This window comes from Chiloscyllium punctatum, chromosome 27, assembly GCF_047496795.1.
Source record: "Chiloscyllium punctatum isolate Juve2018m chromosome 27, sChiPun1.3, whole genome shotgun sequence".
NCBI lineage: Eukaryota > Metazoa > Chordata > Chondrichthyes > Orectolobiformes > Hemiscylliidae > Chiloscyllium > Chiloscyllium punctatum.
In genome coordinates this window covers 38,342,704-38,360,199 of record NC_092765.1, presented here as the reverse complement: position 1 = coordinate 38,360,199, position 17,496 = coordinate 38,342,704, and the positions used below count along the sequence as shown (strand labels likewise).

At 38.4% G+C, this 17,496-nt stretch overlaps 1 protein-coding gene across 1 annotated transcript in view; it reads right to left on the bottom strand.

The window, feature by feature from the left end:
- Positions 1 to 17,496, bottom strand: part of gnl2 (G protein nucleolar 2) — a 48,056-nt gene that overhangs the window by 30,331 nt on the left and 229 nt on the right. The window contains exons 2-7 of the mRNA XM_072548532.1: positions 14,331 to 14,409; positions 11,213 to 11,307; positions 8,282 to 8,421; positions 1,946 to 2,130; positions 1,094 to 1,160; positions 285 to 443 (exon numbers count right to left, since the gene is read on the bottom strand). Of these exons, the coding sequence (XP_072404633.1) occupies positions 285 to 443; positions 1,094 to 1,160; positions 1,946 to 2,130; positions 8,282 to 8,421; positions 11,213 to 11,307; positions 14,331 to 14,409 (725 nt within the window). The remainder of the gene's footprint in view (positions 1 to 284; positions 444 to 1,093; positions 1,161 to 1,945; positions 2,131 to 8,281; positions 8,422 to 11,212; positions 11,308 to 14,330; positions 14,410 to 17,496) is intronic.

Genomic DNA, 17,496 nt, shown 5'->3' with positions numbered 1-17,496 from the left:
ATCATCATCCTGAGATAGATTTTTAAGAAATACATGAAGCACAGAGACAGTATGCTAAATCTATATTTCATAAACAAAAGTAAAAATTCTCCTAGTAACTATTCTGGTGACATACATTATTTTAACAGTATGTCACTAAACAAAAGGACAGAAACAGATCTTGATTTCACAAATCCTATTTTGAGAGTTTGAATTTTTTGCTCATCCACTGCAGATATCAGAGAACGGGACTTTGCCCACACTGGAAAAGGAAAATAATCATAAAATTAAAACCAAAACGTTACCGTTGCCCAGGTAGGTACGAGGTCACACTTATTAAATACGAATACCAAATGTTTCCATGGCTTTTCCTTCTTTATGTAAGCCTCTATATGGGGCGAGCGTGTGCCTATTGGATCTCTGGCATCCAGTACTTGGATTATAACATCCGATGAATCAATCACCTAACCAAAAATCATTTTTACTGTTAAATAGGTTCAACAAAGAAACATACACATCCTTTGTTAAATCATTTATAACATACCATTAAAATAGTATTTAAAAGTACGTATAATTATAAAGGGAAGTAACGCAATGTTTACATATGTATTCAATAAGATTTTAAGGGGTGGGTGGTGATGGCAGTGGAGAAGATTATAGGCGACATAATGAACTCCCTACTAAAAGCAGAAAATGCTATAAGTACTCAGCAGGTCATGAATCTGAAGCATGAACTCTGTTTTCTCTTCATTGATGCTGTTGAGTATTTCCACCAATTTCTGCTTTGATTTCAGCAATCAATTTTAGTCAGGTTCCTGTTTGATGTGGAAATTGGTGACATTTCTATTCTTTGCAAAGAGAATAAAAAATAGTTCATTATAGAAGACATTTGATCCTATTTACAAACTGAGAAAATAAAAAACCTTCCCATAAAGTTATAGATATAAAGAAACTTATGAAAAAAATTACATAGCACATGCCCATCATAATTTTTATCCATTTTTTGCTGAAAGGAAAAATGTGATTATTCAGTTTACACTAACATTTCAAATCAGTTTATTGCTAAATTCTGATAGAAGACACCCATTGATAAAATTCCAAGCAAAGTACATACCTTGTACAGCTCACCCCATATTCTTTTAGACTGTCCTTTTTTGAAGATTTCTTCTCTGACTTCATCCCTAATCAAAATTGAAATTAACAAAATTGAAATCACCAACCACATTACGTTAAGCCGCCCCACGTTCCCTTCAAGATACACACCATACTTCACTTAGGCATTTGTAACCATCCTTTCATTACTGATAGGCCAAAATTCTCGCACATCAGGTGTTTTTTTTCCCTTAAAAAGATGACTGTTGGAATCAAATCTCTGATTATGCAAAGAACAATTCCCCTCATCAATCACCATTGGTGGGCAAAGTTGAACCATAATTCAAACGTTCACCAGTAGTGCTCTTAAGCAAATAATTGTTGCTTATAGTGAGTGCCAGGTACTTTCTATCCATCCAGAAAATGACTGTTTTCAGTTAGCATTTTCCCTATAACAGCACAACTGAATTTGGAAACTTGGGCTTTAGCACTAACATTCCTCTCCACATAATGATACAAAGCAGCGAGCTTGAGTGGTAGCGGCCACTGCAGGCTCAGCAGAACAAGATTTTCACGAAAGTTAAAAGGGCAAATTCTGAAAATTAAACGAGTGAAATATATTCCAGCTGTTACTGATACCACAGATGAAAAATAAATTCTGAAGCAATGAAATACCAGAAAATTTGTTGTACCCTCAAATTTTGAGTGGGACCGTTGTTAAGAGATTTTGGCGGCATCTTTGTAATTTTGCACGTTGTACTGATTTTTAAGTGTACACTCCAGAGGGACTACGGCAAATCCAATAATAAATCTTCAATATTCAAAATCAAGAGTTACATTTGTGCATCCCAACAGCTTCCTAGAATTTTCTCACCTTACGCCAGTGTCTTCCACAACCAGATCTCTGTCTTTTTCTAGATCATATTCTTCTGCCAATGTTTGAGCTTTCTCCACCAGGCTTTGCACATCACAGACACCAAGATTTGGCCTCTTTCGTTGAGCTTTAGGACCAAAGGTTGTTTCAAATGTTTCCGTATCCAGAATATGAACTTTTGAATTCTGTAAACAAACAAAGTTTCGCGACAACATTCATCACTCAAACAGAAAATCACCTACCCAAATACACACTTACTCAAATATAAATTCAAGTTCAAGCTTAGATTACATTCCACTGGACAGTTTACTATGCAAATGTAGTACTGAGTTATTTGGTTCAGGAAACCCTTTGATCTTGACCATTGCAGAATGGAGGATTACATACTGCAACCAACAGGGTAAATTTTAGCTTTCACTCCCTGGGCAGCAATCCAAGAGGAGAATACATCTACCATCTATCACAACAATACAAGCTCTCTGAATTTCAATTATTAATCCCCTAAAAAAAAAGTACAAGGTTCACACTCCTGATGACAATAATCCCCATCGAGAGATTACTGCAGCAGACAGCATTATCTGAGGAAACAACTAAACTTGATTGCTTTGCTTCTCTTCTTGCTGAAAAGCTTGCCAACAAATTACTTGAGTTCATACATGAAGAACTTGGTAAAAGTACCCAAGAAAAGCCTGTAACTGCAGAAGTTGTCAACTTTGAGAAAAGAACGGAAGTAAAGGAGGTTTACAAAGAAGAAACACTTATTTATCATCTTGCAAATAGACATCTCTATTTTGCGTAACTGGATAAAATTTCATCAGGATTTATAAACAAGATAAAGAGTCCAAACACAAAACTTAACACTCAAAAATATTAAAGGAACTACAACACAAACAAGCCAATCTTAGAAAGTACTATGACAGAAGCATAACAGGAATTTGAAGACTTCTCCATATCCTTTAGCTCGACTGAAAAAAATCACAAGTGATTTTTACAATCTCCTTTTTTTTTGGACTATTAACTTTAAAATAAATTATGGCTTATGTGGAAAAAGTTTTTTTATAATAAATATGATATGTCTTGTGACAAACAACAGCAAATCACATCTGGGGAATTCTAGGCATTTGTTTCTAGGTCAGAATCATTGTAAAACTGATTTTAAAAAAAAGAGATAGCTTGAAATGTCAATGGTCCAATCATAGTGAACGAATTTCACCAACTTCTAGGATGCTGCTTTTCCAGGCAGAAATTTAGATCCTTCATTTTAAATCATGAATGGATGAATATGCTTTTTACACTCCGAGCAATGCTTTCACATCCCTGAAATCATGATGGCAGAAAGAATAATTATAAAGCAAAGCAAATATCCATATAGACAACTGAACTAAGAAATGCATCAGGACCTAAGGTACAAATAACAAATACAAATGGATTGAGCAAGATGAAGAGCAAGTTCCTAATCAGATTACCTGCATAACAACGATGGCCAAAAATTGACTCAAGATAGAATTTTAATCACATAACCGATGTTAACTTATTTGAGAGGAAAACAATCGAAGTGACAAACACAATCTAATACGTAGAGAGAAGTAATAATTGAAGCTGTTCACAGGAAGACCTGGGATTCATAAAGGAAATGTATGAAAGCTGGTATCCAGGCACTGCCCTCCTTCCTCCAAAGTTATCTACTTCTCGAGCCTTTCACGTGCACAGACATGGTTCTTTCTGGTTTGGCCACAGTACATATTAACCGTAATTGATCTTATTGAGAGGTGAAATAGTTTCAAGAGACTGAATTGCCTAAATCTGCTACTACACTGAACTACAAGTCTAAAACGACAAAACTGACAGTCAAACACATCACTTTTAATCCTCACATATTTACCATATCTTTGAAAAAATATATAACATTAATTGTTTATTCACGGGTCATTTTTGAGAGATCGTGGACACAAATAGAATTATCTTTTCAATGTAGTTAATTCTGCTAACCCTGTTTATCCTTATAAATTCAACATTCTCCACATTCATGAGACTCAGAAAATTTACTAAACACACTGATGAGGTACCAGTGAACAACGTCTACAAACTATAATATTCACAGGTACATACCACCATATTCTGGGTTTTCAACACCACTTTATCTACATAAAACCAAAAAGATATTAAGTAGACAACTCTGAACTGAAATGTGCAGGTTTAATACACAATGCAGATACATGACGTGACATGGGAGTAACCATCAGGCCTGAATTAGTGTATAATATATTGAAGACCAGGTTCCTCAACCAGCACTCAAATATAGTTACGAAGCAGCATATTTCAAGCTATAACTAATGATCATTGGATCATTCGGAGGACCACAAGGATTGGTGCTGGGTCCACTACTTTTTGTCATTTACATAAATGATTTGGATGCGAGCATAAGAGGTACAGTTAGTAAGTTTGCAGATGACACCAAAACTGGAGGTGTAGTGGACAGCAAAGGGGGTTACCTCAGATTACAACAGGATCTTGACCAGATGGGCCAATGGGCTGAGAAGTGGTAGATGGAGTTTAATTCAGATAAATGCAAGGTACTGCATTTTGGGAAAGCAAATCTTAGCAGGACTTATACACTTAATGGTAAGATCCTAGGGAGTGTTGCTGAACAAAGAGACCTTGGAGTGCAGGTTCATAGCTCCTTGAAAGTGGAGTCGCAGGTAGATAGGATAGTGAAGAAGCGTTTGGTATGCTTTCTTTTATTGGTCAGAGTATTCAGTACAGGAGTTGGAAGGTCATGTTGTGGCTGTACAGGACATTGGTTAGGCCACTGTTGGAATACTGCGTGCAATTCTGGTCTCCTTCCTATTAGAAAGATGTTGTGAAACTTGAAAGGGTTCAGAAAAGATTTACAAGAATGTTGCTAGGGTTGGAGGATTTGAGCATTAGGGAGAGCCTGAACAGGCTGGGGCTGTTTTCCCTGGAGCGTCGGAAGATGAGGGGTGACCTTATAGAGGTCTACAAAATCATGAGGGGCATGGATAGGATAAATAGACAAAGTCTTTTCCCTTGGGTGGGCGAGTCCGGAACTAGAGGCATAGGTTTAGGGTGAGAGGGGAAAAGATATAAAAAAGACCTAAGGGGCAGCGTTTTCACACAGAGGTGATATGTGTATGGAATGAGCTGCCAGAGGAAGTGGTGGAGGCTGATACAATTGCAACATTTTAAAAGGCATTTGGATGGGTAAACAAATAGGAAGGGTCTGGACGGATATGGGTCAGGTGCTGGCAGGTGGGACTAGATTGGGTTGGGATATCTGGTCGGCATGGATGGGTTGGACCGAAGAGTCTGTTTCCATGCTGTACATCTCTATGACTCTACATAGCATGGACACTCAAAATAACTACTCCACACTGGGTTAAAATATCTTTTTAAATGTCTGATAATCTGTAAAATGTTTGGAGAAAACAATTTATCAGGGATTTCAACCTGAAATCTGGGTAGTGCAATTCTATAGATCAAAACATTGAGATGAGTGCATATACATTATTTAGTCCAAAAATAATTTGAAGATAAATCAATAAAGTTCAATGTTTCACCAGCAAACCTTGTACACAGCTTTGCTTGATGAGCAGCTGCCCCCACAGGTCCCTCAAACATCAAAATAATTTGGTGATCAGTAATTTTCGTACCACTTAAGACAAAGTTACTGCGCCATGGCTAATTAAAGATCAAGTATTATTTGAATATTTAATGGAGTTCATCTTTGGTAACTAACTTGAACATTAGCAAGAAAAGAATGCTTCCACTTTTGAAATAAGTTAGAAAGTGCAAAAAATACCTAAATATACAAAACAGAAGGCAAAACTTTAAAGGGAACCGAAGGGGCAACATTTTCATGCAGAGGGTGGTGCATATATGGAATGAACTGCCAAAGGAACTGGAGGAGGCTGGTCATTTAAAAGGCATCTGGACAGGTATATGAATAGGACGAGTTGACAGGGATAGCACAAAGCGCTGGGAAATGGGACTAGATTAATATAGGATATCTGGTTGGCATGGACAAGTTGGACAGCAGTGTCTGTTTCCGTGCTGTACATTTCTATGACGTGCAAAATTATTTTATGATTATCAGAGCAATTTTGCTAAAACGGTCACTGACTGGTCAAAAGAAAACCGGATTATGCCACTGGATCTCAATATCAGCTTTTTAAATAGCTCCATATATAGGGAGTTAACACATTGAAAGCACTATTTTCAGGAGTGACAATAATTTCTGACTACCAAGAGGCAAGGACCTCCATGACTGCTAAAAAAAAGCGATTTGGCAAGAAGGATCAGAATGCTTTACTTATTTATGCTTTTGATTAAATTGTGGCAAATGCTGAAGGGCAAAAGAAATTTAAAAAGTGTTCCACAAATTCCTTTGAAAGAAAACCCTTCTTTAAAAGGAATCAGTCATGCATCTTCTCAAAAGTTCTAAAGGCAGGACTCTTTTTAAATTATTCCAAATGTGACAGCAACGGGATAAAATGCTTTACTTAAGACAAGTTTTACCTAATACTGAATGTGATTCCAAACAAGATACAACTGTCAGAAGTCTAAAGCTTATGATACCATGGAACAGCCTCACACAAAAATGCATTCAAAAATACAGCAGTCCAAAAGCCACAAGTTGTATTCCTGATTAAAAGTACAAAGTTTAAACTGTTTCCAGCCAGCAGCATATTTAGCCTCCCCAGGAGAATGATTTAAGCTGTTTTCCCAATTACAATTTATGACTTAATTTTTAAATTTCCACTTTGAATTTATAGGAGAATCTTTTGACACTACATTTCCTCCATGGTATATTACCAGCATGAATAAAGTACCATCAGAACTTACACCATCACTACCAATGAAGTTCACAATAAACAACTTCAGTCTACACTACCAAGAAATTACACACAAATGTCAAGTGACTGAAATTTGAAAGATGCAGTGTATTTTCTTTTTGACGATTTGTACTTTAACATAAACAGTGAGAAATCTAGATGCTACAAATAATCTCCACTTTAACTGCAACATTGTATTCAGAACTCCAACCAGCAAACAAGTTTCCATTAACAATGGCTACCAACTGATGATCAGATTCTGAAATTGTAAGGATCCTCCTCCACTGCCTCATTCCAATGGATGAGGAACTTCTTCCAAAGTGTCAATGCAATATTTGTCCAAGACTTTCACAATATAGCAAATTCAAGAAAAGTGTAAAGAACAGTACATCCACTGTTTTGACCTTACTAAAACCCCTGTCTCTGTCTCCTTTGAAGGCTTAAGAAGTACGTTTGTCAAATTTGGCATCCTCAAAGTTGTCAGGAGTTTCCATCTCTTCCACAACAAAGTGCAAGTCGGGTAATCACAAATCTTAGCTCAATGAAATCTGGTCTTAAAGCAAAGTTGTTCCATTGCAACAACTCTTCTACATTATCTTTATTGTATCTCATCCCCAACAAATTAGTCACGTAGAAATAATTTTCAGCAAAGACAGGAAACTGTTCAGATTACACTTGCCTTCAATCCAAAACCAGACCAAGCTCAAAGAGCTTCATTGAGCTGAAGCAGCTTATGTGTATGCAGTCAACTCTCTGACTGAAGTACGTGATAAATGGATCTTTTAATTAACACCAGGGACGCTAATGAGCTTTTCCAGCCAGAACTGATTAAGATAATGTTGAGATACTGCAAAATGTGGCCATTTTCCTGATCTCAGGAATATTCTCTGAATGAAGGCAGACACAAATAACAAAATTCATCCTCGCTTCCATGTGGCCAGCTCAGCCTTTGGCTGAGAGGGGAAGGAAGTGTCTGAGAATCAGGATCGCAAGCCCAAAATTAAGGTTATTGTCTATCAGGTCACAGTGATCCCCACACCCCTATCAGCTTCAGAAAACTGGATAACCTATGTAAATGAAAGTGTGATACAAATGTCACCAGCAACATCCAACAACATTTTTCAAATCCAGGATAGTGGAAATATATATGGACATCTTTAAAATGTCCCTGGAGAAGTAAAACATACCATACCATGCACAACCCAAGACTTGTGACCGACCAAGACAAAAAGATTCATTCGAGAAGGCACCAAAAAAAAACTGGTTTTTCAAAACTTGTGTAGATGAAGTGGAGGTTTTGAAGGGAAACAACCCATCTACCCAGCCTTTGAAGTACCAGCTTTCCTGCAGAGTTTGCTGAATGAACTTAATCAGGCATCTCAGCACCCACTGAACATGTGAGGATGCAAGTCAACCTCGATGACCAAGAGACATTTTAAGAATAAATTTCTATCTAATCAATAAAAGAAAATTAATAACTTACGTGAGGCTTGATTCGGTCATTGAGGAGGGACATTGGAAGTTTGGTCTGCTTCATAACTACTCTATAAGGGTCTTTCATCACGTTGCCCATTTCATCTTGGAATTTTTGTAGCAACGACTGGTTTATGACACGAGTGTTAGCTGTTCACAAAACAAAAAGATTTTACCAGTATATTTTTAGAAGATAGACTTTTGTTTGAAAATCTGAGTCGCACAATACTAAAATAAGAATACAGGGAACTTGCGTGCCCTGATTCCTGCTCTTGGAATAGCTATTACATGGTGGGAAACTTTTCCAGCAGAACTGACTGTATCAATTCTACATTTCGTCTGAGAGGGGAGCTGAGATCAGGCACTTAAGTTGAGAAATCCTGGATACAAGGTTAACCCTTGGAGCCCTCTTGTGGCACAGTGGTGATATCCCTACCCCTGGACCAGGAGGCCCATGTTCAATCCCATCTGCTCCAGAAGCTTGTAATAACATCTCTGAACAGATTGATTAGAAAAACAGCTTAAATAAAAAACATATTCTGTTAACCCTTAAAGCCTTCCTATGGCACAATGGTAACATCTCTACTCTGGGCCAGGAGGCCCGAGCTCAAGCTCCATCTGCTCCAGAGGTGCATAATAATGTCTCTGAGTAGGTTAATTAGAAAACATCTGCTGGTTAACCCTTTAATGTTCTTGCATTTGTAGCACCGACAGGCATAACCTGTAGTAAAAGAAAAGGTATTACTGGAGACCTTAAAATGGAGAAATTTCAGGACCTGATGACCTTAACCTGCATTGAAAGAGATGTCTATAGGTATAGTGGATACACTGGTGACCTTGTTGCAAAATTTCTATGAATTCTGCAATAGTACTTACAAATTGAAAAGGTTGGAAATGTATCCTAACTGTTTAAAAAAAGAAAGAAAATCAGCAACAGACTTGCAAGTTCAATGCCAGTAGAAGGAAATATGAATAAATTATTATAAAGGATTGATTACTGGTACTGAGAGGACATTGGTCTCAATGTACAGTGTTAATGTGGACTTTTCAAGTGGAAACCACATTTCAAAACCTAATTGAGTTTTAAAAGGATATTACTAGCAGAGCCAATAAGGACGTGGTGCATTTTGACTATCAGAAGTCTTTAAATAAAGTCCCACACATGAGGACAGTAATCAAAACTGATGGCATGAAATTGAGGGTAACATTCTGGTTAGGTCATTTGCCATGCTGAAAATTGCCCTGTAGTTTCCAGGGATGTGCAAGCTAGGTGGGTTAATCATGTTAAATGTAAGGTTATGGGGATGGGGTGGGGGGATATGCTGGGGTGATTCTGGTTTGGATGGTCTTCGGAGGGTTGGTGCAGAATCAGTGGGCAAAATAGCCTCTTTCTGTACTAAAGGGATTCTATTATTCTACGGTATGAGGATTGGTTAATAGGCTAAAAGCAGAGAAATGGAATAAGTGGGTCATTCTCAGATTGACAATGACCAGTAGGATATCACATGTATCAATGCTTGGACCCAAGTGATTACCATCTATAACAATGATTTGACTAGAGGGACCATCTGTCAGTTTTCTAAGTTTGCAGGTGACACGAAATTATGAGGCAATGAGAGTTGGGAAATACAGAGAGGCTTCATAGAATTTAAACAGGCTAAGGTGACAAGAGCACAACAGAAGGAATAAGTGAGAGGTATGTGGTAAGTGAGAGATCATCCATTTTTGTAGGAGAAATGAAGGTACACAGTACTACTTGCATGATACGAGACTGAAAAGTGTTGATGTTCAAAGGAACCTAGATGCTCTCTATTAGTCAATGAAAGCTAGTATAAAGGTGTAGCAAGCAATTCACAAGGCAACAGGATGAGAGTTCAGGAGCAAGGTTTTGCTTCACTTGTATCAAACAGTGGGGCAACTGCACTCGGATTGAGTGCAGTTCTAGACTTCATACCTAAGGATATACTTATCACAGTGGCAGTACAGCAGAGGTTCACCAGACTCATTTCTGGATGGTGAGATTGCCCTATGATGAGAGGGGGAGGAAACTGGGCCTGTTTTCTCTAGAGTTTAGATGAATGAGAGACGATTGATGAAAACATACAAAACTCTTAAAGGAATAGATAGAGTAGATCCAGAAAGGTTACTTCCCCTGTTGTGGAGTGTAGAACTAGAAAGAGACAGTCTCTAAATCAAAGGCAAGGCATCAGATGGAAATGAAAAAGAATGTCTTCAATGGGTGACAACACGTTAGCATTTTCAACCAAAAAAAGGCTGTGGACATTCAGTCATTAGTTCAAGACAGAGACTGAAATTTCTAGGTACCAATGACACCAAGTGATATCGAGACAGCATAGGAATACAGCAGCATATTGATGATCAGCCATGATTTACAATGTCGCAGTAGGCTTGGATGGTTGAATGGCCTTTTCCTGCTCCTACATTCCTTTACTCCCAGCAACTCCTGCATCTAAGTTTTAATATATCAATATATACTATTTTTAAAAGTGAGTTTACACAAAAATACACTGAGACGTATTTGTTCCATGTGTTTATATTAAACAAAAGGGTTTAAGCTGCTGTAAAAGCTAATAAAAAAACCTCGCACCTCTGCCATTTGACATATTTAATACCTTATCACTTAATCAAATGAAGTAACTTTTGTGATCTAATGAACATTATAGGTTGTACAAATACCAGAAGAGTCTGAACTGAACACAAGTCCACTCATATTTCAACTTAATCCCTTTGACTTGTACTACTGCTTCAAATCGCTCCCATCTTTAAGAAATTAAGAGACAGATTTTAGCTGCAGTTCCTGCAGCGGTCCAGACAACAAGTCTGCTGCTGACTTCAGTTATGCATGCCAGCACAGCATGTGCATCAAACCAACTATGCCCATTGTCTTCCTCCATCTTCTGCATGGAAAATATGAACTCACCAAACCACTTGATATTTGGCTCCACGCGGGCAGTAGTGCCGGATGAAACTTTTGACTGGAATTGCAGGGGCCGGATGACCTTTCCTGCTTTGTTTCTACAAAGGAAAAATATCATTAAGTATAAAATGGTTCTGCGCTTCTGAACAATTAGTAAATGTTGAGGTAGAACAAAAGTACAATTAATACATCAAGTCATAAGGAGGTCAACAGTCCAACTTTTTGAGAAAAGCACAATCACAAAACATGAGCAGAAGTGTGAGCATTCTTAACAGAATGTAAGGTTGATAAACCATAAGGATTCAATTATTGAGTATCTCAAACTACTTTCCATTCAAATACAAAAATTATTTTAATCATTAGGCACCACTTCAGAAATCATATTAGAAAATACAACAATGGTAAACTTCCACTATCATACAGCTAAATGTTCAATGTAAATCCAATATTCACCTGCCAAGTCTCTCAACACTTAAGAGCTAACTGCATCAGACCCTTTGCTGTAACTTTATGCAACATCATTACTAAATTTCAGAGATCTGCACTGTGTAGATAACAAGCTGGTGTCAGGATCACACAAAGCATGTCTGCAAATTTGCTTGTGAACATATAGCTTGTTGAACTCTTTTGTTTTTAATTTTTCCAAGTTTAAAAAAAGTGTAAGGCTTAGCCTTTTAAATAAGATCAATGGTTATTTAGTAACAACTATTTCTCAAAGTTTCCAACTAAAAATAATTAAAAGTAGACACAGATAAAAGATTCTTTGCGGTGGATATAAGACCTGTCTATTATCGTTGCATCTTGTTTAAAGATACTCTTTTGAAGTGAAGGGACTATAAACTTGAAGTTGCAATTCAGAAGCTGTGTTGGCTTCTGCAGGCTTGTTTAACTCACACTTATGGCTTTCAGGTGGTGGCCCTAGCCTGTGTCAATATAACAGATCTTAGCTGGATTGTTGTCATCTCATCAGGTTGAGAATCTCTCATGCTGACATACAGAGATAGTCTTGCTGTCTTATTTTTAGTGTGTCACAGAGACTCCCACAGAAAGGACGCAAGAAGGCTGCTATATTAATTTCTCTGATTAATGTTCCATAAGGTAAACACAATTAAGCTGGAATTCCATGAGGGTCTGTTATGTTTCCTCTTTGTTTCTTCCTCAAAAAGCTCAATCAAGTTTGTGAGACATGATTTCCCAATCACATAGCCACATTGACTATCCTTAATCAGTCCTTGCCCTTCCAAATACATGTACATCCTGTCCCTCAGAATTCCCTCCAACAACTTGCCCACCACCGACAACAGGCTCACTGGTTTATAGTTCCCTAGCTTGTCCTTACCACCCTTCTTAAACAGTGGCACCACATTAGCCAACCTTCAGTCTTCCGGCACCTCTTCCCCATGGGAGACTGATTAGCAAGGTTAGATCTCATGGAATACAGGGAGAACTAGCCATTTGGATTCAGAACTGGCTCAAAAGGTAGAAGAAAGAGGGTGGTGGTGGAGGGTTGTTTTTCAGACTGGAGGCCTGTGACCAGTGGAGTACCACAAGGATCAGTGCTACGTCCATTACTTTTCATCATTTATATAAATGATTTGGATGTGAGCATCAAAGGTACAGTTAGGAAGTTTGCAGATGACACCAAAATTGGAGGTGTAGTGGACAGCGAAGAAGGTTACCTCAGATTACAACAGGATCTGGACCAGATGGGCCAATGGGCTGAGAAGTGGTAGATGGCGTTTAATTCAGACAAATGCGAGGTGCTGCATTTTGGGAAAGCAAATCTTAGCAGGACTTATACACTTAATGGTAAGGTCCTAGGGAGTGTTACAGAACAAAGAGACCTTGGAATGCAGGTTCATAGCTCCTTAAAAGTGGTGTCGCAGGTAGATAGGATAGTGAAGGCGGCATTTGGTATGCTTTCTTTTATTGGTCAGAGTATTGAGTATAGGAGTTGGGAGGTCATCTTGTGGCTGTACAGGACATTGGTTAGGCCACTATTGGAATATTGCGTGCAATTCTGGTCTCCTTCCTATCAGAAAGATGTTGTGAAACTTGAAAGGGTTCAGAAAAGATTTACAAGGATGTTGCCCGGGTTGGAGGATTAGAGCTATAGGGAGAGGCTGAACAGGCTGGGGCTGTTTTCCCTGGAGCGTCAGAGGATGAGGGGTGACCTTATGGAGGTTTACAAAATTATGAGGGGCATGGATAGGGTAAATAGACAAAGTCTTTTCCCTGGGGTCAGGGAGTCCAGAACTAGAGGGCATAGGTTTAGGTGAGAGGGGAAAGATATAAAAGAGACCATTGGGCAACTTTTTCACACAGAGGGTGGTACGTGTATGGAATGAGCTGCCAGAGGAAGTGGTGGAGACTGGTACAATTGCAACATTTAAGAAGCATTTGGATGGGTATATGAATAGGAAGGGTTTGGAGGGATATGAGCCAGGTGCTGACAGGTGGGACTAGATTGGGTTGGGATACCTGGTCGGCATGGACGGGTTGGACCGAAGGGCCTGTTTCCATGCTGCACATCTCTATGACTCTATGTTTCCTGTTTTTCACATTGGCATGACCTATTGTGTTGTCCAAGGTTTAACAGAATTTTAATTGACTTTCTTTATGACTGATGTCAAAAATACAGAGCATCCTGTCTTTCTGGCAGGCATGAATTAACAGGGCAGACAAATGACACCTGAAATCTTCAAGTTGACACGTTCATCTAAAAAAGTTCAAATTAACCTTTTTTATAAAATGGGTATTATAATATGGTTGTGACACTGACAAACCCCACCTGTAGTACCATGCGTTCGTGTTTCATGTTACAGTAGTAATTACTTAAATCATGAAAAGTTGGAGGTATTTTTTCTAGTTGAAAATTTCTTCAGCTGATCTCACAATTTATCGTTTACTTGAGTCCTATTAGCATAACTGTTCTCTTTCATTCTTCCTCTAACAACCCTTCACACAAATACAGTAGATCAATGAAGTTTCAGTATTATCAAATTGTGGAATTAAACTATCTTTCTGTCTCGGATGATTGTGAGTTAACCATTGTCCAGATAAATTCTACAATTTTTGTGTGATTGAATTTTGCAACAAAAAAAAAAATTAGGATATCTACCTTCGTTCCTTCTGTCTGTACATATTAAGGCGTTTAATAGTCGCCCGGTCTCTCGTATGGCCTGCATCTTTCGGCCGATCTGCTCAGAAACAAAAGCACTATTAAAGACAAATAATTGATATACAATATTCCAAACCACTTTATCACTGAAAAAAAATTCTAAATGACAAATATTTGAATAAAGGAGTGTAAATATAGCAAAATTGAAATAGGTTACTTTTAGTTAAGGAAAAAGGCATTAAGTTTTAAAGCGGTTTCTTACCTAAATAAGAGATTATGTACCATGCATATACATAATATGCTTATTACAACCAACTAGTACTATGCTTAGGACTTAACGAAACACTGCTTTCTTTTTGCAAAGAGGGAAGTCAGAAATTGAAGAAAGGCATTGTTTGCTGCTTGAAACTTTTACATCAAATAATTCATCTTTAACAAACCTGTAGAAATCTTAAACTTGTAATGCATCTTGCGAAAATCCTAGTGATTCAATTAATGACTGGGATCTACTTCATTCCCAGAGGCTAATCTCAAGAATTTATCAATTTTTATGTTTTGACACTCTCTTAGAGAAGTACCGGTAAGAAAGTGAATTAACTGTAATATCATGCTACAGATTTATGCATATCAAATAAAAAGCAGGCTGAAATCATCCAAATCCACTTGATGTAAATGCCACACAGCGCACACCACTAAATCTTTGTTGTTGTACAAATGTACAAAGTAGAAGTAGGCTATTTGGTTCATTCAGTCTGCACAGCCACTCGGTTAAATCATGACTGATGTGTTTGAGTTTCAAATTCAATATTTCCATCTTCCCAATAACCTTTGATTCTCCTGCCTAACAAAATTTATCTCTGCCTTAAAAGTATACAACAATCTGCTTCCACTGACTTGAGGCAGGGTGCACCAAAGTAGCACCACCCTTGGAGAGCAAAAACACAATTCGCTGCAACCTGTCTAACTACAGACCTTTTGGGTACCAAGTCATCCATCAGTCTGAGTGAAAACTAGTCAAGTCTGTTCAATTTATCCTCAGTGAACATTCAGTTAGCCATTCCAGATATCAACTTCCTCTGTACCACTTCAAAGTATATAATTTTTTCCTTATTTAAGAAGGCCAAAATTGCACACAGTATTCAAGATGTGTTCTTACCAATGCCATTTATAAGTAAAGCATAACATCTTACTTTATTGTCAACTTCTTCCACAATAAAGGAAAGCATCCCATTAGGCTTCGCCATTATTTGCTGTACCTGCATACTAACTTTGTACGACACATGCACAAAGATTGCTCTGCACCTGGAAATTCTACAATCTTCCTACATTTGCCTTTTTATTCTTTGTGCCAAAATGAACTTTCCATTTTTTCCAGATTACACTCCATCTGCCAGATTTTGCCCACGCACTCAAACTGTTTATGTTCACTTGCAATTCATTATGTTTACTTAACATAACTATCATGGTAATGTCTACACAGCTAGCTACCCTACTTTTAAACCCTCAACTACCCAACTACAAAATTACAGTGATACAACCCAGCAGGAGGCCATTCAGCTCATTGTGTCTGTGTTGGCTCCTTCAAGTATATATCCAATTCACATTTGAATGTTAATATTGAACCTGGTTGCATCACCCCTTCAAGCAGTCCATTCTACATCACAATTCACCACAAAGTGCTCAGGCTATCTTGGGTTTTCTTCTGTGCCATCTTGGTCTGTTCCAGTAACACTATAGCACTGGTATCTAATTGGCAGTATGGGAGATTGTGCACATATGTCCTGTACACATAAGACAAGACAAAAACAATCCAGCCAATTACCTGCCTGTCGTTCTACTCTCGATCATCAGTAAAGTGATGGAGGGTGTCATCAACAGTGCTATCAAGCAGCACTTGCTTAGCAATAACCCACTTACTGACACTCAATTCGATTCCGCGAAGCCCCTTCAGTTCCTGATCTCATTACAGCCTTGCTTAAAACATGGACAAAACAGCAGAATTCCAGAAGTGAGGTGGATGTGACAGCCCTTGATATCAAGGCCGCATTTGAGTGACTGCAGCATCAAGGTGCTCCAGTAAAACTATAATCAATAGGAACCAAGAAAGGAAAATTATCTGCTGGTTAGAGTCATATCAAGTGGAAAGGAAAATGGTTGTTGGAGGTTAATCTTCTCAACTCCAAAACAGCACTGCAGAAGTCCCTCAGGATAGTATCCTCAGCATAACCAGTTTCAGCAGTGACCTTCATTCCAACATAAATCAGAAGTAGAGATATTCACTGCTGAACTGCATAAACATTCATCACCAATCATGACTCCTCAGAAACTGAGACAATAGACATGAAGCTGGAAGAGCACAACAGGTCAGACAGCATCCAAGGAGCAGGAAAGTCAACATTTTGAGCTGAGGGGGACAATAAACATCTTCAACATCTCTTGTCATTCAATGACATTACCATCAATGAATTCCTCAGCTATCAGCATCTTGGGGTTACCATTGACCAGAAACTGAACTATATGAGTCATATGAGCTACAAAAGCAGGTAAGAGGTTAAGATTTCTGCAACAAGTGACTCAACTCTTTAAAGCCTAGTCCATTATCCACAAGACAAGTTGGGAGTGTGATGGAATAATCTCCACTTGCCTGGAATAAGTGCACATTTAAAAGCAAGCATAAAGCTGGACAGTTCAGAATAGCCAGAGACTTTTCTCCAGGGCAGGATTGATTGACTGGTACGAGAAGTCATAGTTGGAAGATATTAGGAGGAAGGTATAAAGTAGACATCAGATGTAGGTTCTTTATACAGAGAGTTGTGAATGTATGGAATGCATTGCCAGCTGTGGTGGTGGAAGCAAAGTCATTGGGGCCATTTAAGCGACTGCTGGGCATGTACGTGGATAGCAGTGAGTTAAGGGGTGAGTAGGTTAAGTTACTATATTTTACATTAGGATTAAGTCTCAGCACAACATTGTGGGCCTAAGGGCCTGTTCTGTGCTGTACTTTTCGATGTTCTAATACAGCAGTCTGCTGGATTTGCATTATATCCACAAACATTCCCTCCTAACTCTTCCCCTCAGTTCCCCATCTCCTCTTATGCACCTCAACTCCACCACCTCCATACTCTCAAGACCCCTCCTCATCCCTCACTCCCTCTGACCATCTACA